Source organism: Plasmodium gallinaceum (genome assembly GCF_900005855.1).
Source record: "Plasmodium gallinaceum strain 8A genome assembly, contig: PGAL8A_v1_63, whole genome shotgun sequence".
NCBI lineage: Eukaryota > Apicomplexa > Aconoidasida > Haemosporida > Plasmodiidae > Plasmodium > Plasmodium gallinaceum.
In genome coordinates this window covers 224,868-248,285 of record NW_021628222.1, presented here as the reverse complement: position 1 = coordinate 248,285, position 23,418 = coordinate 224,868, and the positions used below count along the sequence as shown (strand labels likewise).

The 23,418-nt window shown below is 17.8% G+C and overlaps 6 protein-coding genes across 6 annotated transcripts; 5 read left to right on the top strand and 1 right to left on the bottom strand.

Annotated features, from left to right (window-relative positions):
* Positions 1 to 678: 678 nt before the first annotated feature.
* PGAL8A_00116400 (RNA-binding protein, putative) lies at positions 679 to 1,856 on the top strand (the record flags this gene model as incomplete). Its single annotated transcript, XM_028674466.1, has 3 exons — positions 679 to 738; positions 944 to 1,387; positions 1,500 to 1,856. 3 exons carry the CDS (start codon positions 679 to 681, stop codon positions 1,854 to 1,856), a joined length of 861 nt encoding a protein of 286 aa, XP_028526280.1.
* Positions 1,857 to 4,118: 2,262 nt separating this feature from the next.
* On the top strand, positions 4,119 to 5,578 carry PGAL8A_00116300 (RWD domain-containing protein, putative; the record flags this gene model as incomplete). Its single annotated transcript, XM_028674455.1, has 5 exons — positions 4,119 to 4,317; positions 4,464 to 4,573; positions 4,776 to 4,940; positions 5,234 to 5,390; positions 5,523 to 5,578. The coding sequence occupies 5 exons, from the start codon at positions 4,119 to 4,121 to the stop codon at positions 5,576 to 5,578; spliced, it is 687 nt and encodes a 228-aa protein (XP_028526279.1).
* Positions 5,579 to 6,201: 623 nt separating this feature from the next.
* Positions 6,202 to 9,748, top strand: VPS15 (serine/threonine protein kinase VPS15, putative; the record flags this gene model as incomplete). Its single annotated transcript, XM_028674444.1, has 4 exons — positions 6,202 to 6,369; positions 6,482 to 6,606; positions 6,748 to 7,029; positions 7,267 to 9,748. The coding sequence occupies 4 exons, from the start codon at positions 6,202 to 6,204 to the stop codon at positions 9,746 to 9,748; spliced, it is 3,057 nt and encodes a 1,018-aa protein (XP_028526278.1).
* Positions 9,749 to 11,464: 1,716 nt separating this feature from the next.
* On the top strand, positions 11,465 to 14,203 carry PGAL8A_00116100 (conserved Plasmodium protein, unknown function; the record flags this gene model as incomplete). The annotated part of the gene is made up of 1 exon (XM_028674433.1): positions 11,465 to 14,203. One exon carries the CDS (start codon positions 11,465 to 11,467, stop codon positions 14,201 to 14,203), a length of 2,739 nt encoding a protein of 912 aa, XP_028526277.1.
* A 1,133-nt stretch (positions 14,204 to 15,336) lies between these two features.
* On the bottom strand, positions 15,337 to 16,308 carry PGAL8A_00116000 (U5 snrnp-specific protein, putative; the record flags this gene model as incomplete). Its single annotated transcript, XM_028674422.1, has 1 exon — positions 15,337 to 16,308. One exon carries the CDS (start codon positions 16,306 to 16,308, stop codon positions 15,337 to 15,339), a length of 972 nt encoding a protein of 323 aa, XP_028526276.1.
* Positions 16,309 to 19,790: 3,482 nt separating this feature from the next.
* Positions 19,791 to 22,352, top strand: PGAL8A_00115900 (conserved Plasmodium protein, unknown function; the record flags this gene model as incomplete). Its single annotated transcript, XM_028674409.1, has 1 exon — positions 19,791 to 22,352. One exon carries the CDS (start codon positions 19,791 to 19,793, stop codon positions 22,350 to 22,352), a length of 2,562 nt encoding a protein of 853 aa, XP_028526275.1.
* Between the last annotated feature and the right edge of the window lie 1,066 nt (positions 22,353 to 23,418).

Sequence of the window (23,418 nt, the reverse complement as noted above, 5' to 3'; positions counted from 1 at the left end):
TTTAAAAAAAAAAAAAAGATAATAGCGTGCAGTACATCTTAAGGATAAACAATAAAAAAATCATGGCATATTATATATATATAAAAAAAAAAAAAAAATTATAAGCAATTTTAAAAATATTATTATATGCATATATTTTAAAATAAAAATTATTAATTAAAATTAAATAAAAGCAATTTTAATATATTTTGTTTTTATGTTTAATTTTTAAAATAAATTATAATTGTAATTGTCATGAAATATTTTCTTTAAAATTTAATATTACATAAACGTATGCTACAGAAAAAAAAAATAATTAAAACAAATTGAAGTGGAAAACAAAACAAAATAAAAATATTATAAATAAAATTAAATATACAGAAAAAAAATAAAGATTAATATAACAAATTAAAGGCATTGGAAAAATAAGATCAAAGAATAGGTTTTAAAAGAAAAATAGAAAAGAAAAATAAGGCCAAAAAAAAATGATAACGTTTAATTTCTTTTATTTAATGCCATAATTAAATTCTTTTTAAACATATTTTTTATTGATTACTTAAAATTTTTTTTATAAATTAAAATATATATTTAGTTCTGAACAGTCATATATTTTTTTTTAACAAGTTACTAATAAAAAAGGAATAAAAACATTTAAAAATTAAGAAATATAAATAAAAATAATTCAAATTATAAAAAAACATGTCATTAACTAATTCTACCAAAATTTTTATTGGAAGTATACCTAAAGATGTTACAGAGGTAATAATGTGAATATATATATATATATATGTTTCGTTTGATTTTTTTTTTTTTTTGTGTTTATTGTTTTTTATATTTAAGAAAAAAAGAAAGTAGAGATTTACAGATAAAAATGTTAAGTATTGTTTTTGTGAATAAAGTGAAAATAATATATGAACATTTTAATTTCATTGAAATAATAATAAATATATGTATATTTTTATAGGAAGAGTTAAAGGCAGAAGCGTCAAAATATGGTACAATAACTCAAGTTTATTATGTACCAGCTACAGCTCAAAGTCCAAGGGGATGGGCATTCATTACTTATGAACAAAGATCAGAAGCATATAAAGCAATTGAAGCTTTAGATTATAAATGTATTTTTCCAAATAGTCAAAGACCACTAGATGTGAGATTTGCTAGTTATAAATATAATAACCCAACAGATATACAGGCAGCTAATAAAAATATTTGGCAAAAACATGTAACATCAGATGGACACCCATATTATTATAATTCCATTACTGGACATTCACAGTGGGAAAAACCAAAAGAAATATTAACAACAAATTATACAGGAAAAAGTACAGTAGCATCATTTGGGCCACCAGGTGCAAATGTTTTTGTTTTTCACTTACCATCACATTGGACAGATATGGAATTATATCAAGTAATGAAAAATATTATATACACATATATAAACATACGTACATATATATAAATATACATACATATATATATAAATATACATTTATTTCATTTTTTTGTAAAATTTTAATTAGCACTTTCAACATTTTGGATATGTAATAAGTGCAAGAATTCAAAGAGATTCCAGTGGAAGAAATAAGGGATATGGATTTGTGAGTTTTAATAACCCTGAGTCTGCTTTAAATGCGATTAAAGGTATGCACGGATTTTATGTATCAGGAAAACATTTAAAAGTTCAATTAAAAAAAGGAGAAGAACATTATGTGCAAATGAATTCACCTGCACAACCTCAACTAACCCCTGCTCAACCATATTCTGTTCAACAGCCAATAATAGGAAATCATCATCAACCATATATGACACATTTGATGTATGGAGGTATGGATTCCCCAAATCAAATGAGATACAACACATATTCACTAAGTAGATAATTATATACTCAAATAAATATATCTATATTTATAAATATAAATATATATACATACATACATATAAATATATATATATATATATATATATATATATATCTATCTATATGTATAAATAAACAAATATATATATATTTATAAATATATATATATATATATCTATATACATATATATGTATATACATATATATAAATACATATATATATAAATATAGATTTATTTATATATAGAGATATTTATATATAGATATAGATATATATGTATATTTAAATCTATACATGGATATATAAAAAGAAATATATTTAAAATACTATCATATTTTATAAATGAAATTAAACTTTTATCTCTTTTTTTATTTTTAAAAATACACTTTTATATCTTTCACTTTTTCTGTTTTTCTTTTTTTTATATATTTCCTTTTTTTTTTTCTTTAATGTGATAATTTTTATCTTTACGTATACACACTATATCAAACTAATATTTTAATATTTCTTAAATTAGTAATATATTAGGAAAGTGTATTTCAAAAAAATACTTTATGCTACCATTTATTAATCCTTTTTACATACCATCTTTTATATTATGTACTTATTATATGTATATATATGCATGTATATGCATTTTTTTTTATTTTTATAACAAATTATTAAATATGGGAAAATAAAGAATACTTCGATTTTGATTTTAATTTTTTATTAGAAGAATTCTGTTTTTTTTTTTTTTTTAAATGTACAATTAATAAAAAAAAAAAAAAAACATAACATATGTATACATAAATATATTCATATACTTATATATATAAAAAAAAATGATGTCATAAATTTTATAAAAATAAAAATATCATTATATATATATATATATATATAAAGATAAATCGTTTCAATTATTTAAGATATTTATAAAAAAGAATTTTTTTTTTGTTTGACATTAAAAATGTTATTGTAAAATAATGCTTTTAAAGTTATTAAAAAAAAAAAAAAAAAATGATAAAATTTATAAATATAATTCTATTTCTTTATATATCTCTTTTGTTTTTATTTTTTTTTAATTGAAGTCTTATGTTATTCAGTAGATACCATGTAGTAAAAAAAAAAATAAATAAATATATCAAACTTTATAGAAAATACATCATCTTCATTTATAATAATATATTTTTCTACACATATGTATAAATTATAGTATATTTAACACATTATTATTAAAGTTTCGTATTTATAAATTAAAATTATTTTATTCAAATATTCATTTACAACAATTATGTATTAAAATAATCCTTTAAATATTAATGTATATATAAATATATATATATACATATATATATATATATATACATTATTTAATTGCATTTCTATTTTTATAAAAAACATGATAAAAAAAAAAAAATTTACAGTATAGACTTAAATTTTTTGTTTCCATTTTAGCTAAAGTATTCTATTAAGAGTATATTTCATACAATTATTTTAATACTTTTGTTTTCTTATATTCTCTAATATTTTATATACATAGATATGCAGTATTAAAATCTCAATTTTTTTTTTTTTTTTTTTTTTTTTGTTTAATAATAAAAGATATATAAAATAAAAATGTGTTACGTATCTGTAGATAAAAATGAAAGAATCATATTAGTTTATATATTAAATAATAATTAAATTTTACATAAATAACGGAAAATTAAAAATATATATTTATATAGTTTTAATAAATGAATCTTATTTCATTTTTCATTATAATACATATATATATTAAGGGAAAAAAAAAAATACTAAAAAAATAAAATTTTACTATTGTAATAAATTAGGTAAAATATATTTCCAAAAAAAATAATATCTTCTTATTTTTCATTTTTTATTTTTATTTATTTTTTCATTTTTTTTTTTTTTTTTTTCTAGTTTTTGTTTTGTAGTACATGGTTTATTTTAATTCTAGTAATAAAAAAAAAATATATATTTACATATAAGTAGATATTTTTTAAATTTCTTTTTCATATTTTAAACAGAAATATGTAACATATATATATGTAAACAATTTTTAAAGCATGCATAAATTGAGTCATAAAAAATTTACAATATTGTGAATATATATATATTTTTTTTTTTTCATAAATTTTTTTTTAGATGATTTTAATTCTTAGAAAAATTTTCAGTTAATGATTTTTTTTTTTTTCACATAAAGTAGGAAAAAAATTTTATGATGCTAGGATATAGGTGTTCAAAAATATATGAAAATTGTTTTCTCAAAAAAAAAAAAAAGAAAATTAAAGAAATATGGATTACAAGAGTGAACAACTAGCCGAAAAGGAAAGCTTATCTCTGTTATATGAGCATACAAATGAGTTTATATGTTTAAATAATAATAGTTTTAAGATTTTAATTGAAAATAAAATTAAAAAAATTTCCTTTTATATATTATTTGAATATACAGAGAAATATCCTGATGAATCTCCTATTTATAAAATTGTCGAAAGTAATTTTTTTTTCATTATTTTTTATGAATTTTTATATTTTTACCTTCTTTTTGTATTTTTTTTTTAATTATGTTCTCTTTTCTTTTATTATATTTATATTAATAAAATTGAATTATTAAAATACAAAATTAACGTGTTTTTTTAGGTAAAAATTTATCAAGTTCCTTAAAAAAAAATGTGGAAAATCAGATTAAAGAGACTATAGAAAATAATTTAGGATACAGTATGATTTATAGTATAGTGGAAAACATAAGGGTAATTAACAAAAAAAAAAAAAAAAAAAAAATTAAACAAATAAATGTAATAAGTATATTTTAGAACTATATTAAGATATATTTAATTTTTTATGATTACATTTACCTTATATATATATATATATTACTATACATATATTGTCTTTTTAAAATGTTAAATTATTTTTAAAAAATAATAACAAAAAATTATAATATATTCTTAGACATATATTTTAGAAGATATAGAAGAAAAATCAATGTATGATGAAATGATTGAAAGACAACCAAAATCATTTGAGGAAGTTATTAATGAAAATGCAGATGATAATAAAAAAGATGATATTAATTATGAAAATGTTCTGGAAATGAAAGAATTGTGTGAAGAAAAGGTATATATTTTATAAATCTTTAAGAACATAGATGAATATTTATATTGCTCATTCACGTTGTATATAACTATTATTTTTATTATTGAACATGTTATTTTAATAAATAATTATTATTATCATTTCGTTTTTGAATGTGTTTATAAATATATTAATTTATTATGTATTCGATACGAACTCATTATTTTTAATGTGTACTCTTTTTGGTTTATCATATATACACTTTATATTAATTTTTAGTAATTGAATTTTTTTTTTTTTTTTTATATCAATATATTTTAACATGTTATTCATAGTATCGTGTAACCGAAGAAGAATTTAATGCATGGAGGAAAGAATTCTATAAAGATATTTTTGATGTTATGAATAATAATGGTAATTTAGATAATCCAACAGGAAGAGAACTATTTGAAAAAGGAAAATTCAATTTATTAGATACTGAATATGATGAAGGTAATCAATTTTATATTTTTTCTTTTACTTTTTAATTAACATCTGTTTATTTTTCTAATTTTTTCATATTATACTTTATTATAAATGAAAAATATAATAAGAAATTTATTTATTTATTTTTTTTTTTTATAGGTGAAGCTAAATGGAGTAATGAAGATTTATTTTGTGATATTGATTTAGATGTTTAGCACATTTAAATACATATATTTTAGTTAATTCTTTTATTAATTATTTTACCTTTTTTTTTTTTTTTTTTTATTTTTTTTTTTTTTTTTTTATTATTTTAATAAACAATTTTTTAAAAAATTATTAAATATATATTTATTTATTTTTTTTTTTTTTTTTTCTATGGAAAGTAATCATTTTATTTAATTGATAGATTATTTATCAATTTTTTTTATTTCAATTTTTTTTTTTTAGCATTCTTCATAATGAATTATATTTATATATTTTTTTATTTTTTTATATTTTCTTTTTTTTTTTTTTTTAAAAATATACTATTTTTTTATTTAAAACAATATGTAAAAAAAAACTAAAGTTTCTTAAATTCAATACTTATGAAAAAATAAAATATATGTAATACTCAAATTTACCTATTTTTATTAAATATCATAAAAAAATATATATTGATTTATAAATTAACCTTATATTTTTTTTTTAATCTTTTTATAGAATTATATATATATTTTGTATTTATATAAATTTAATTTAAAAAATATATTTAATAAATATAAAAAGAAGGATATATGATGTTAAAACATGTGGTTTGGTGTTTTTATACAAATATGTTTAAATAACTTTTTTATAAAACATGGGGAACACTATATATAGTAACATAGGACATAGTACAACAGATCTAGATGATATATATTGTAAATATGTAAATAATTTATACAACATTTACAATTATTTATTTAAGTATGAACATTTTTTTTTTATGAATTCTTACACCTTAAATAATTTTTATCATGTTTTAGAAGTAATAAAGAAATCTTTACGTAATAAAAAAATATATAATGTTTGAATATTTAATTTTTATTAAAAGAAAAATTAGTATAAATTTTTTTTAATTAAAATATTTTTATGTTTAGGGAATTAATAATAATGAAGGCCATGTTTTAATAAAAATATGCAAATTAAAAAGTGAAGCTCATAAAATAAAAAGAATATTATACACACTGAAATTCCTTTTTTCTTTTGATTTATTTCCAAATGTGTTAGTTTACTATTAATTTTTGTATTATTATAATATATAAAATTAACATATTTTTATTTAATTAAAATAATTTATATATTAAACTCTTCTATATAAGTATATATTTATTCCTTTTTTTTTTTTTTTTTTTTTTTTTTTTAGTTTGCCTTATAACCGAATGAGCGTTTACGAAAATAATATTTATATATACAGAAGATTTATATTTAAAAACTTAGATCAGTATTTATCTAGTGAAAGAAATAATTATAGCTTTTATTATTTTTTTATATTTCAAATATTCTTATCTGTTATACAACTACATTCATTAGGTGTTTATCATGGTCACATAAAAAGTGAAAACTTTCTAATACAAAATAATATGCACATTCTTATAACAGATATTAATATTTTGAATAATTATCTATATTTTATTCCTAAAATAAGGTATATTTTTTATTTTGTAGAATAGGAAACTTTTAAATATATATATATATATATATATATATTATATAATAGTATATTTTAAAAAGCAAAATTTAAAGGAAGAAAAAAAAAAAATAACAATATACGTAATTATAATATCTCACTCTAGATGAATTTCTTTTTTCTGTATTAATAACATATATTTTTTTTTTTTTTTATCCTTTAGTATAAATATATTTTAATATATGTTTTTATTAGATACAAAAATAAAAGGAAAGGAAGATTAAAAAAGCTACAAGAAGATATATTTAATTTAGGTTTATTAATATTAGAAATTTTGCTAAAAGATAAAAGTGTATCTTACTTATTTTTTAATGGAAATTTTGATGGTAACGATGATAATTTTTATACCGAAACAAAAGAAAATAAGAAATTATACCTTACAGAAGATACAAAACGACAAAAGTTTGATAATTATAATTTATCAAAAAAAAAAAATAGTGAAAAATTTTTTCATGCCCTATCTTTACCAATTATTAATAAAAGAATGAAAAATGAAGAATATGATTATTTCAAAAAAAATAAAGATGTAAGAATGAATATAGATAAATACAGATACTACAACTATCATTATATTAATAATATTAACTACATAAATATTTATAATGATATTTATAATAATGTAACTTCTTATTCTGTAATTGAAAGTAATAACGAAAGTTGTTCATATGGTAATGATAAAATTCTTAAAAGTAAAACCATATTACATAATGATAATGAAATTGATGCAAAAGAAGATATTCATGCACATAGTGATTTTGATGTTTTGAATTCCAAAAAGGAAATAAAAAATAAAGTGTTACATAATTTGAATTTTCAGAAAAAACATGATTTATTTTCTGATAATTCTTATATGTTACTTAATAATTTGAAAAAAAGGAAAGATAAGAAAAGTCAGAAATATAAAAATAATAAAGTTGTACCATATAAAATATGGAAGGTGGTAAATTTAGTAAAAAATCCTTTTATTATATATTCTCTTATTAATCATTTTTTTATACAAAAAAATAATAATATATTTAAAATATTCAATTATTGGTCCTATTATATATTTCCAAGCACATATAAATATGTTTTCTTTCCTCTTTCTATACTTCAATTACATCCTTTATTTAAAAATTCTAATTTCTTTATTTTGCTAATACATTTTAATTTACCATTTATATTATTTCATTTAGATATTTTTTCTGAAAAAGAAAAAGATAAATACATCCTATTAAAGTTAAATGCAAAAAATAGACATGATTATTGTAAAAATAAAAATTACAATGTATTTGATAAAAACTGTGTAAACAGAGATTCAACAGATAAAAATAATAATAATCGGAGTAGTTATAAAAAATTATTTTATTATAAAACAATTGTCAACTTATTTACTACTAGTGTAAATGAACATCAAATGAGAACATATATTGTTGATACAAATTTAAATAATCAATTAAAAAAGCAAATTTTGCAACAATGGATAAATTACAAAAAAAAAAAAAAAGAAGAAAAGAAAAAATGTTACCACTGTAAAAGCTACTTTCCATTTCCTATTCTTTCATACAAAAATACTCATTTATTTTATAAAAGGTTTTTAGAATTTTACAAATTCATATATTACTGTATATTTTACAAAGAAAAAAGTTATATGGATGTTTTCGGTTATCTTGAATTTTATAAAAAAAACATTTATTTACCCCTATTCAACGATTTTTATTTTAAAAAAAGCACTTCTTATGAAAATAAAAAATTACATAAATGGTCCTTCAATCAAGATATATATAAACTAGTGAATATTATTATATCCTCATATAATTCTATATCATATGAATCCATTAAAATATTAGCCATAGAAATAATATATTGCATTATTTGTCATTTAAGTGACTGTACATTAAACAAAGAAATAGTATCTTTTTTATTATATTGTTTTAATAATTCAACTAATAAAATTAAAGTTCTTATATTAAAATGTTTTTACAAAATAATAAATAATGCAAATACATATGAGCATATGCATATATACGTTGAAAAATTTTTACCAAAATTTTATTTGCTAAAAAATAGTGAAAATTATGAAAAATATTTTTATGCAAAATATTTACCACTATTTTCTTTTATTACAATTCAATACATATATAATGCAAGTTTATTAAAAAAAAAAAATAAAACTATAGAAAATACTTTATCTGAAGTTAAATATATGGAAACATTAAATGAAATAAGGAACCAATTAGTTTTTCTTCTGAACTGTTCTAATGATGAAATTTTATTTGAATTTTATGAAAATATAAATAGATTTTGTAAAATTATGAACAAAAAATGGGTTAAAATTTACATATTACCATATTTATTATCAAATATTTACAACAGTGAAAATAAATTCATAAGAGCCATGTGTGCAAAAACCACAATTAGAATAATATTTTACATAAATCAAAAAAAGATTTATAAAAATTTTATTGAATATTTAAAACCGTTGTTTTTTGAAAAAAATGAATTGATGCTAGAATTTATATTGTGTGAATGTAACTTTATATTAAAAAAAAGTTACAAAAAATACCATGCAAAAAGTCAAAAGGTGTGGATATTTTTCAAAAAAATTAGATTAAATCATCTTTTGGATCATCCTTCTGGCATAATTAGGAATTTAGTTCAAACAATAAATAAAAATTTACAAAAAATAGTATGTTAAAAAATATGTTAAAATGTGCTTAAAAAAAAAAATATAAAGAGAGAGTTTATTAAAATAAATATATATCAATTCATTTTTACAATATAATTTGTAATTCTTAAATTTTATTTTATTATATATGTTACTTTATTTACTTTTTTTAGTTTATTTAGACTATTTGTTGTGATTTTTTTTTTTTTTTTTTTTTTTTTGTTTGTTTTATTTTTTTATTATTTTTAGTATATCTGAAATATATTTTAAAAATTTAAATAACAAATAATAAAATATTTGGAATATTAAAAATATATTTAATGGAAAATTTACACTTATAGATTTCCCCAATATTTTTATTTTTCTAGTTATTTTTTTTTTTTTTTTTTGAAAGCTCTCATCTAAGAAAATTTATATGCACATATATATTTTTCATTGTTTATTTTATTTATATTTTAGCTATATTTTTATTTTTTTCCATATTTGGCTATTTTTTTTTTTTTTTTTTTTTTTTTTTTTTTTTTTTTTTTTTTATTCGCTATTAAATGTAAAATATAAGTATTCATCAATGAATAAATTTAATTTTTCCATCCATACCTTTCAATTATCAAAGGAAGTGTGCTATTGACACCGTTACACATAATTTTTTTATTGCATGCATAATATGGTAACTTTTAGAAAAAAAATTATATAAAATTTTTTTTAGTAATGAAATAAAAAATGTAAAAAAAAAAACAAAAGAAAAAAAAAAAAATAATAATAAAGTATTTTTACAAATGTAGAAACATTTTAATTTTTTATACAAAAAACATTTTTTCTCATAGTTCTATCATAAATTATATGTATACATAACATTTAAGTTAAAATGTGTATATGAAATGTAATTATTTTTTTTAAAAATTGTAAATTTTCATAGAATTATATCATTAATTAATTCTATGTAACAAGTTACATATCCTATGTTGTTTTAAAACTTTCTTCATTTGAAAAAATTTTAAAAAAATATAGCATTTATTAATATTTACATAAATAGAAATTAAAGCAATTTAGTTAATTAATGAATAGAACAAAATGATTATTTTTTTTTTTTAATTATTAAACTCAGCACACAAAAAAAATAATTGACAACTTCAATAGATAAATATATATATACATATGGATGTATTTGTATATATGTTTTTTACTTTTTTCTTTATTCATTTGTATTTAACTCTTGAATATTAAAATAATTTCAACAATAAAATGTTTTTAAATTTAAAATTTTTTTTAATACCACCAAAAAGGGTAAAACTTTTTTTCTTTTAAGAGAAAAAAATATTCTCTTTTTTTTTTGTTAATCTTTTTGTTATATTTATAATTCACATTACATCTTGTATTCTATAAAAAAAAAAAATACATATATATACATGTAAATATATTGATATATAATTATTTTAACTACAAAAAATTAGAATTTACTATTAGTCTAATTTTTTTATTTTTTTTTTTTTTTAATTATTTAATATTTCTTTTCACTAATTGTTACATTATTTAATTTTAAATATAAGTTAATTATATAGTACTCTTTAAAAATATGTCTATCATTAAAAAAAAAAAAATAACAATAAACAAGTGTGTTAACTATTTTTAATATTAAAAAAAAAAAAAAAAAAAAAAAAAAAATACTAAACTAGAATAAATTTTTAATATTTATTTTAAAGTAAAATTTTTTTAGAATATATATTTGTTTATAATTTTTTAAAAAGAATGGAAGTGTTACATAATGTACAGCATATAAATGAAAGGATTCCTGAAATTACAAATTTTAAAATATCTGATGACCAGAAGTTAAGTGTAGAATCAAAAAAAGACGTTGAATTTTACATGCAAGCATTAGCAAATTTATATTTAATAACAAAACAGAAAAAAAAAAACTCAAAACTTTTGGTAGACTCTGATAAATACAGAAGTTGCGGTTGCAAAAAAGGAAGAAGATCTAGAAATAGCAACTTTTCAGGTCAAAATGGAAAAGGAAAAAATGAAAATAATAAAAATAATAATATAAACAAAAATTCAAATAATAAGAATAACAATGATTGTTATGACGATGGGTCTGATAGTGATAACGACGAAAAAAAAAATAACTTCAACAAAGAAGAGAAGGAAAATGATAAAAGAAAAAAAAAGAAAAAAGTAAAGAAAAACAGAGAAAATGAAAATTCAGAAAAAGAAGAAAGTGATGAAGATGAAAATATTAATGAAGACGATGCTAATTCTGAAAATGAGGTAGAGAAGGATATAAATATGAACGAAAACACTAATTTAGAAAGGGAAATAGAATGGATGCAAAGCAGTGAAGAATTAAAAATTACACAAAAAAAAAGAAAAGTAAGTAATATAGATATTAGTGGAGAAAGTAGTATAAATAACGAAAATTCATCTCAGAGATATCAAAGTTATCAAGATTCTCATGTCAATACAAGTATATCTGATAACACCTTAAGCCTCACGAAAACAATAGAAGCAAATGAACAAAAAAAAGATAAGGAAAATTTGGATAACTCGAACCCATTTACTAGTATAAATTATTATAATGAAAAAGAAAAAGACATTGATGAGAAAAATCCATTTAATTCAAATGAAGATCTTTATTTTTGCTTGGAAAAAAAAAATACAAAAATTAAATTAGATAATGTCTTAAAAGAGTTAAAACTAAAAAGTGCACAAAATATACAATATCCAAGAACAAATAGCGGCAATCCTGATGATGAAAATATTTCAAATAATAATACAAATGAAAATTTACAACAAATAGGAGGATATAAAAATAGAGTAGGATTAAACGGTACTAATTCTAACTTAGCACATAATTCTCATAATTCTCACAGTATTATTCATCACTATGTAACAAACGTTGGACAGATAAATAAAGCTCCTGTAAAACGTGCTTCTTATAATTTAAACAGAAAATCACAATCATTTGGCATAGATCGTCTATATAATACTGATAATTCACCTTACGGAAATAACATTTCTACTGATTTTAATAAATTTTATTCATGTACAAGCAATAATGAGTTACTACAAAGTAGAGAATACAAAAAAAATTGTGCATCAAATAACAATGAAAATGGTGAATATAATGAAGAAGAAAAGGTTACATATAAATGTGTTGGAGGTGGTATGAATTTCATTTCAAATCCTTTAAAACATGTAAAAAAATGTGTTCCTACTAATAATGGATACTATGGAAACTATAATTGCGTTGATGCTTTAAAATATATTAGGAATTACAATTGTACTAATCCAAAACAATATATAAAAAATTACAATTGTACTAATCCTAAACAGTATATAAAAAATTACAATTGTACTAATCCAAAACAATATATAAAAAATTACAATTGTATTAAGATTGTGAAATCAGCTATGTCTGATAATTTATGTTCATACAAAATTAAAAATATGAAAGAGAACTTAAATTGCCAAAAAGTTTCAAAAAATCTTCAACGTTTAGAAAGAAATTATGAGAAATTTGGAGATTCATATAAAAATTATATTAACAAGTATTTGACTAATGTAAGAAGAACAATTAATGATAAAAAAGAATGCTGTACAAAAAATATTAACTGTAACTATAATTTTTTCAGCAATAATTTTTGTAAATTGGCGTCTAATAATTGTTTAAACCTCAGTAAAGTTTATTCAAGAAAAAAATCTAAGAGTAAACCACTTAATAATAAGAAATATTTCTCATTCCTAAATGAGTGCTATAAAAATCATGTCAATTCAATTAAAAGAAAAATTGACAGAAACAAAAAATTTATTAATAATTACTGTAATGCTTGTTACATTGATTGTTCCAATAATGCAATTACATCTAATGAATTATCTAGAAAATCCTCTTGTTTTGATTATGGAAATATTGAAGTTAATTCAATAGGTCATATTAATTCTTTCAATGAAGAAGATATGGGATTAAAGGCTTTATATAAAACTAATTCTTACAACATAGTAAGAGAAACTAGTAACTCTACAGCTAGTTATAGAAGCTATGCTAATATTAACTCAAAAAATGATTTCGGTTATAAACTACAGAATGGAAATAATTGCTTAAATACGGGTATTAAAGCATTCAAATACTTGAAAAAAATTGTTCCTTCTTATGAATTTGCTGAAAATGAAATTATTTATGATGAAGATAAAAAAATATTTTTTGATTTGGAAGATAACACATACATTCATGTTAAGGGAAATTTATATTATAATACAAAAGATAAATTATTTTATGATATTGAATATGTCCAAGATTTTTCATATGGTTGTGTAAAAAGTAATATAGAAAATTTTTATAATTTTATGATCACAGAAAAATATGCTCCATGCAAAATAATTATGAAAATGTGCTCACATATTAATGAATTTATGTATAACTTATTAAGTTTAAGGAAATTTGAATTGTATTATAAAGAAAGACAAAATTTAGTTGAGATTATTATTAAGTAATAATATTTTGTCTTAAATTTATGTATTCTTATACTTTTTTTTTTTTAGCTTATATATTACTTTTTTAAATAATATATTATCAAATTTTAATATAATATGTAATATTATTAATTATAATGAACATTTATTTTTATTGTTTATTAATTTAAATTCTTAATTTATAAAAAATTATTTATATACATTCCACTTTTTATATTTTTTGAAAAACCTTTTTATTTTTTTTTTTTTTTTTTTTTTTTTTTTTTTTTTTCTATTACATAGAGTGTTTATATATATATATGGTATTTATTTTATTATATTTACTTTTATAAATATTGACTACCGAATATTTTTTCTAATGAATTCTTGTCTTCTAAGCTATTTTAGATATAAAGTGCCACTATTATATAACTTTTCTAATTTTTTATATTATAATTTTTTTTTTTTTTTTTTTTTTTTTTTTATCAAACAACAGTTGTAAAATATTCTATAAAAAACAATTTTTATTTTGTCTTTTTAAAAAAAATTTTAAGTATATATGTTTTTTAATATTTAAAAATTTCCCTCTGACGTATAAAATATAATATATTATTTATATTTTTTTTAACTATTTCATTTTTTCCATAAAGCTACTAAAAACTTTTATAAATAATTGTATCTTTAAAGTTACTGAAAAAATATAAAATTTTTATTTTTATATAAAAGTAATAGAATGTATTTATTAAACATACATAGAAAGTAAATAAAAAATTAAATAAATAAATATATATATAGAACTAATAAAATTGTTAAAAAGGAGGTAAAAATATATGAATTATTAAAAATTTGAATACATTACTATATATACTATAAAAAAAAAAAAATTAAAAATGAAATGAAAATATAAGATTATGCAATAAAATAATAATTTGTATATTTCTAAAAAATAAGAAAAACGTTTTTGAAAAATTATATTTAATTTTATGAATATGTACATTTATGTTTATACTTTTGCCATTTAAGGATAAATATTTGAAATATAAATAAAAAGGTTCAATTATTAAATTTATTTTAAATTATATAATGAGAAATACAGAAAGAGTGATATGTACTTAATACTATTTAAATTTCCATTTTTGAATAAAAAAAAAAAAAAAAATAAGAAAACTGTTTCATTATAACTCTCCTAGAAATATTGTATGGTCAGATGAGCAGGAAGCTATTATTTCTTCAAAAGGATGAAAACAAACATCATTAATAGTACTATGGTGTCCTGGAAGAGAATATTTTAAACTTTTTTGTTTATAATCATAAATATATAAATAATTATCTCCACTTCCACATGCTAAAAGATTATCATTGTTAAATCTTAATTTAATTAAATTATAATCAACGTTATATTTTGGTGCTTTCAAATTAAATAATAATTTTTCGTCACAAGAGAATGGTTGAATATCCCAAAAGCATATAGTTTCATCTGCACTAATAGAAGCTAATATAGTTTCGTCGTTATTTATATCTAATCCACTTATATAATCTTTATGTCCTGTTAATATATCTTTTAATTTGTAATTTTTACTATCATAAACTTTAATTGTATTATCAACACAACTGGTATAAATAAATTCTCCCTTTTTATCTGAACACACAGCCAATAAGGGAAAATCTTGTTTAATAGTATGAATCGATTTTTTGCATCTAAAATCCCATAATTTAAGAGTGCAGTCATCACTACATGAAACAAATGAGTTATGATTAATTATATCCAGAGCATTAACAATACTTGTATGACCTTTAAAACTTTTTATTTTTGATTCATTTTCTACATCCCATAAACACAAATTGTGATCAGCTGAAGCACTGCATATATAACTATCGTCTTTTGACCATTTTGCTTGTAATACTGCATTTTTATGCCCTCTTAAAACATTAATTGTTTCACATTCATTATACACATTATGAATCATAATAGTCATATCAAAACTTGATGAAGAAAGAAATCTCCCATCTGAAGAAAAATTAACTGAATAAACTTCACCTTTATGGGTGTTTATTAACATATTTGGAAAATATAAACCTGTTTTTCTTTCTTTAATTTCATTTTCTTCTTCTTCCATAGTATATATATTTGATTTAACAATTGCCATTTTTATATATTATGCTTTATTAATAATTATTATTATTTTATTTTGTTTATGTTATTTTTTTTCTTTTTATTTGTTTTTTTTTTTTTTTCCTTTTATGAAAATCCTCTTATATATTTTAATAACTTCATATTTATAAGAACCTTTCCGAATTTCTTTTATAAAGTTTCATAAATTTATAATCTAAGTTTTTTTACATATAAATGTGTATATAAGCAAATATTTTTATTATGGAATATAATGTTGGATAGTAGTATTGCTTTCCATGTGATATTTTTTTAATAATGCTTTTAAAACAAATTGTCAATTTTACTAATTTAGTTACATATTTTGTAACATTTTATATTTAAAATATAAGAAATTCAAAAAAATTAAATTATATTTATTACTTTTTTTTTTTTTAAATATTAATATAAATATAAATGTAAAAATATTTTTATTTAAAAAAAGTTTATTATATTTTTTAAAAGTTCACATTATCAAAGTATGAAATTCTTTAAAATTATGTTAATAAATTAATTTTTCCTTTTTATTTCATATTTTTTATAAACTACTACAAATTTATAATTATTTTTATTATTCATTGTTTTATTTTCTTGTATGTTTTTTTAAAAATAATTATATTAAGTTTCATAGTAAGATGAAGTATAAGTAAATTAAATCTGTAAATAATAATAAATGAGTTTGAAATTACATATACTAATGTTTTTACAATATATTAAAAAAAAAAAAAAAAAAAAAGGGGGAAAAAAAAGAAGAAAAAGGAATTATAGAAATTTATATATACATATATAATTTTATATTTTTTCGAAAATAAAGAAATCTTANCATAGTAAGATGAAGTATAAGTAAATTAAATCTGTAAATAATAATAAATGAGTTTGAAATTACATATACTAATGTTTTTACAATATATTAAAAAAAAAAAAAAAAAAAAAAGGGGGAAAAAAAAGAAGAAAAAGGAATTATAGAAATTTATATATACATATATAATTTTATATTTTTTCGAAAATAAAGTAATCTTATAAAATTTAATTAATAATTGTAGAACACAAAAAAAAAAAAAATAACATTGGATTATAAGATATTTAAAAATCCATATTATTTTTATTGATTTCAAGTTAATTTAATTTTCCTTATTTGTAATTAATAAAGAGATACATGTTTTTATGAATTTTTAAAAAATTATTAAAATATAATAATGCTTTTTTTATTAACATTATTTTTATAATATTTAAAACTTTTTCACAAAAACCAAAGTATTATATTCAAAGAAATAAAATTTTTTGTAATAACATTAACAAGAATTCTAAAATATATTATTTATTTAGATAATAATATAATAAAATTTTTTTTGTAACTCTATATTTTTAAATAATAGTATAGTGTATTTTTTTAGATAAAAGTATATCATATTTTTATGTAGTAACTTATTAATTTAATTAAATTTCACTTTTATAATATTCTTTGAATTTATAATTTTTTTAATTTTTTCTTTTCTGTTAATTGAAAAACTTTAAAAAACAATTATTAGTATTAAGTCTTGTTCATATATAAATTGATGAAAACAAAGATATGGCTAAAAAAAATTTTTTATAAAGCATTAATCCTTGTTTTTTTAAAATTAGTTTTTATGTTATTAATTAAAAAAAAAAATAAATGTTTTTTAAGTTTCTTTTTTTCTCTCTTGTTAAATTTTAAACTCATAAATTATGAAATATAAAAAATATATATATATCTATAAATTTTGAATAAAAAATTCAATTGAGAATAGACATCTATTTGAAAGAATATTATTGAGCATATTTTACTAGAACAATTATTGTTTTTTTTTTTCATTTAATTTCAATTTTTCAAATTTAGTTATATATAAAAATGTAGTAATTACATAAATTATTTTATTTTTTATATCTAGTTTAGTTTATTCATATTTTATGAGAAAATAAAATTATAATTTTATAAAAAAAAATATACTATTTCTTTATTTTGGACAAATTTAGAGTATGCATTTTTAATAATTTACATATGTAAATAACTCATATGAAAAGAAAAAAAAATTGTAATAATTAAACGTATTATTTTATTTAGTTTATATATTTATTTATTTTTTTTTTTTTATTTTTTAAATAAAAACTTTTCCTAAACTAATTTTTAAGAAAAATTCTTAATTTTTTTTTTTTTTTTTAGGAAAAAGAATGCATGCACATTTATTTGTGCCCAGAAAAAAATAAGAGCTCATTATTTATTTTTAGACAATTTCTTCATATTTACTAGTTCCTTTTCATATTATTTGATATATATATATATGTAACACGTAATTAATGATATTTTATAAAAATTAATTTTTCTTTTTTTAATCATATGTTATTACAAGTAATTTTTTAAAAACAAAAAAAAATGCACGTTGCTACATTAATGCTTTAAGTTGTAATTAAGGACATAAATAGTATTATACTTAAAAAAAAAAAAAATAAATAGTTCTTTTTTTTTTTTTTTTTTGTTAGAACAAATTAGTTCTGTTACAAAAAAATAAATTTTTTCTGTGAGAATATTTTTATATGTTTTTTTTTTTTTTTCTATCATATTACTAATAAATTAATAATATGAAGAATAATTTAAATTAAAAATATATGATTATAAATACATAAATATATAAATAATAAAATTAATATAAAAAACATGTAAATTGTTCAAAAGTAAAAATATTAAATAATTGATAATATATTTAAATAAATATATATAATTAAGTCATAATAACAGATAAATTCTGAAATATAAAAATGCTAAATTTATTTAAAGCTTTTATAAAAATAATTGGGTGAAAAGATAAAATATATTAATTATTATCTTGAAATGACTGTCATTATTTAGTTCAGAAAAAAAGATATTTCAAGATTTATTTTGTCCTTCATTACTCCAAGGATAATTGGACACATATTATTTCTTTTTTAGTAAAGAAGAAAATATTTTTATAAATCTATATTTTTTAATTAAGAAATATTATTTACATATTAAACGTTATTTTTTTTATTATTACTCTGACGAACATTTATATCTATTTTTTTATATATTTTTTTACGTTGTTAATATTTGTAATATTTTTTATCTTATTTTCCTTATCAGTTACTTCAAAATACATACAAAATTATAAGAATTTTTTATTAATTTTAATACTCTTTTAAACACGTATATTTTTTATAGAAATTTTTTTAAATTACAAGACTACTTATACGTGTTTTTAATAGAAAGCAAAATAAAAATTAGAAAAATAGTTATAACAATTCGTAAATAGAAATGTTATATTTTTGAATATATATATATATACATAATTATATTAAAATACTAAATTTTATCTAATGAAATATAATTCCAAGTGTGTATTTATTAAAAAAAGTAAAGTTTATTATTAGATCAAAAAATAGAAATAAGGATATATAAACATGAAATATTTATCGTAAACATTTCAATTAACGTATTTTATAAAAATGTATAAACGTATTGTTTTGAAAACATTATTTTTCAGTTTGTTAATATCATGCATAATTTCTCCTACAAGATTCTTTAATAATGTTATTAATGAGGAATCAGGTATCAATTTTATTAATTCAATTGAAGACAATTTATTAAGTGATAATAATGTAACATACAAAAATTCATACTTAAAAATCCATTCATTCCACTATAAAAAGGAAAAACTGAGTGCAAATGTGAACAACAAACATAGATACATTTCTTCATATGCTGAATATAAATATAAAAGGACACATTATGAATCACACTTTACAAATATTTTCTTAATTCAAAATCAAAATAAGAAAATAATTTTTTTGTGCTATAGATTATTTTACAATAACATTAATTATATATGCAAAATAAGAGGTCTTTATTTAAAGTACTTTGACAACAAATTTTTATATAAAATTAAAAATTCATTTCAAAAAAAATTGCAACAATCAAATAATAAATTCAGAATATGTAATAAAATATTAAGTTCTTTTATATTCATATTTGTATGCCAACAAATATTTTACATAAAGAGAAATATACAAAATATAAAAAAAAGGTGCATTCACACTACAAAACTTTTTATAGATGATACATTTTTGAAAACGCTTGATTATTGTATTCCTTATAAAAAAGAAAAAACAATGAATTTTAAAAAAAATGATAAAAATTGTGAATATTTTAAAGTTGATTTATGTGATTTAAATAGAAAAAATAATTATAATGTCTACAATAATTTGTATGATATTTATCATTCTTTTTATAAAAGTGTTCAGAATAAATTTCTTAATATATTAAATAATATTTATAAAAGCATTCCTTGTACTTTTGATGTACTATATCGTCATTTTTTTTTATTTTTTTTTAAAAGAATGAAAATAAAAAGGAGGTTAATGGCAACTGATGATGATGACGATTCAGATGAAGACATTGAAGATGAAAATGATGAAAAATTAGTGAGTCAAAAATTTCATAGGGCATATTCAAAAAATAATACAATACAATATTTTAAATGTTTTTTAGATAAAGCTGCTGATAACGTAAATGCAGATAATGAACTAGTAAGATGGGTTAATCCTATTACTAATTCATGTTATTGTAGTGAAGAAAACTCAGAACCTTGTTCAACAAATGACATTACTGATACAAATTTTGTTAGTCAATTAATGGATAGTGATTTTTGTGACACAAAACAGGTTCTTGATGTTAAAAATATATTTATAGTTTTATCTAATTCTAAAAAGTTACACTGCGAGAGTTCAAATAAGGTAGAAGATATTTCACAGAATGATTTATACAATTATTGTAAATATGGATTAAAAAGTTGGGATAACAATAATTTTTATGAATATATGAAATGCAATACTGTAAAAAGTAATGAAGAGAAAAATAAGGATGAATGTAAAAAAAAATGTGAGAGAATAAAATTTCTATGCAATGAAAATGCTCAATTTTATTCTTTTGAAAATTGTAAAAAATATTATGAAAGAGATTTAAATATGAGAGCTATATATACAGAAAATTTTAAATTTTTTGATGAAAATTGTAGTTATTTTGATATTTCAAATAGAGGGTTAGTTTTATGTAAGCATAAGAATGTAGATTGCGACTATACTGAATGGTCTGAATGGACTAAATGCTCAAAAAGTTGTAGAGAAAATGACTATGATTTTAATGCATTACAAAAAAGAACGAGACTTCTTCTTAAGGAAGCTTTATATGCAGGAAAATCTTGTAGTGTTGTTGTAAATGATAATAACAAGTTGTTAGATATTAAATTTTGTTCAAATTTACCTTATTGTAATCCAAATTTAAATGTAGACAAAGAAGATAAAATACCCCCTTTTGTTATTCCTTTAAACGAAATTGAAAAGGCAAATACATTAGATGATTTAAATGATGATGATAATGAATTATTAAATGAAAACTTTTTAAGTAATGATTCGGATATGCTAACTGATTGTATAATAACTGACATGTATAAACATGAAAATTCAATAGGTTATAGCGAAAAAATAAGATCTTGTTCTTGCCCTAGTTATGAAACTCCATGTTACTTTAAAGATATATATAATTCAAATAATTGGAAACCATCCTTAAAAAAATTGTGTCAAACAAATCCTAATATAAACGTTTTAACAGCAGATTATGTTATGATTGGTTGTGATATGTCAATTAGTTTTAAAAAAAAAGAAGTTGCTGTTAATACATATTTAGCTATGACGTTTGATTGCCAATCTAGCTTATTCCAATACTTATTTTGTTCTAAATCTAATGAATCTACTAGAACGAATTTTATTTATATAATTATTACTTGTATTTTTGGTGGTATTTCAGCTATATATGTAATTCATTTAATAATTAATAATAGTGGAAAATTTAAAGTATTACTTGGATTAAACGAAAAAAAACAATTAGATAAGCATTCAGATGAAGAAAGCGAAAATGAAGAGGATGATTCAGTTGACGTCGTTAGAGAAAGTGACAAAAATAATTTGATTAATGATAGTAATACTTCAAATAATGAGAAAGGCCTATCATAAATATATATATAAAAAAAAAAAAAAAAAAAAAAAAAAAATAAATTAAAATATTTGCATTCTTCAATTTATTTTTTTTTTTATAATGTCATAATTTTATTTACATATTTTTAATTATATATAATGTTATCTTATAATTTTTTAATTTTTTTTTTTTAAAGTTTTTTTTTTAAGTTATTTGATTAAAATAAACTTTATGTTGTATATACTTACTATTTATGAATACTTTTATAATATATGCTATTTTGTATTTCTTTTAAAAGTTACAGATTCACTTTTTCAATACATATTTTTTATAATTATGTAACACCTTTTTATAAAAATATAGAATTTTTTTTTTTTTTGCTGGAAAATATTATAAGATTGAAAGTATATAAATCATTAGGTAGGATATTTTATGTAAGAAATACTAATCCTCTTAATAAACATAAGAAGACAGATTTATAATTCTAATGGATAAATTTCGATGGAACAATATTATTTTATACATAAAAAAATAAAGGCTTATGAGTTTATTTTGTTTAAAAAATAAATTTTTTTTACCGTATAAAGTAGTAGTAAGCATATAGCTATTTTTAATATCCACATTCTAAAAGATTTTTAAAAAAATATATAATTAATTCATAAAAATGAAAAAATAAAACGTAAATATAAGTATTTCTATTTTTACGATTTATTTATTTCATCTGTTAAAAGTGACATTTTCATAAAATATTTTCCATCAATATATTATAAAATTAAAATTTGTTATTTGTTTATACAACTTTTTCTTTATTGTTTTTTAACCCTATACAAAGTATTATAATAAAATTTTATGCTTTCCGTTAAAGAAATTAATGATTTATTGTAATAAATGGAAAAATCCATTTCTGTATGAAATACACTAATACAAAATAACATATATATATATATTATATAAAAGTTATATTTAAATTTAAAAGAAAGTAAAAAAGTTATTTAATTTAACGTTTAATAATAAAAATAAATGAGGAACTATATATATTCATATATATAAAAAAAAAAAAAAAAAAAAAAAAAAAAAAAAAAAAAAAAAAAAATTTTTAAAATA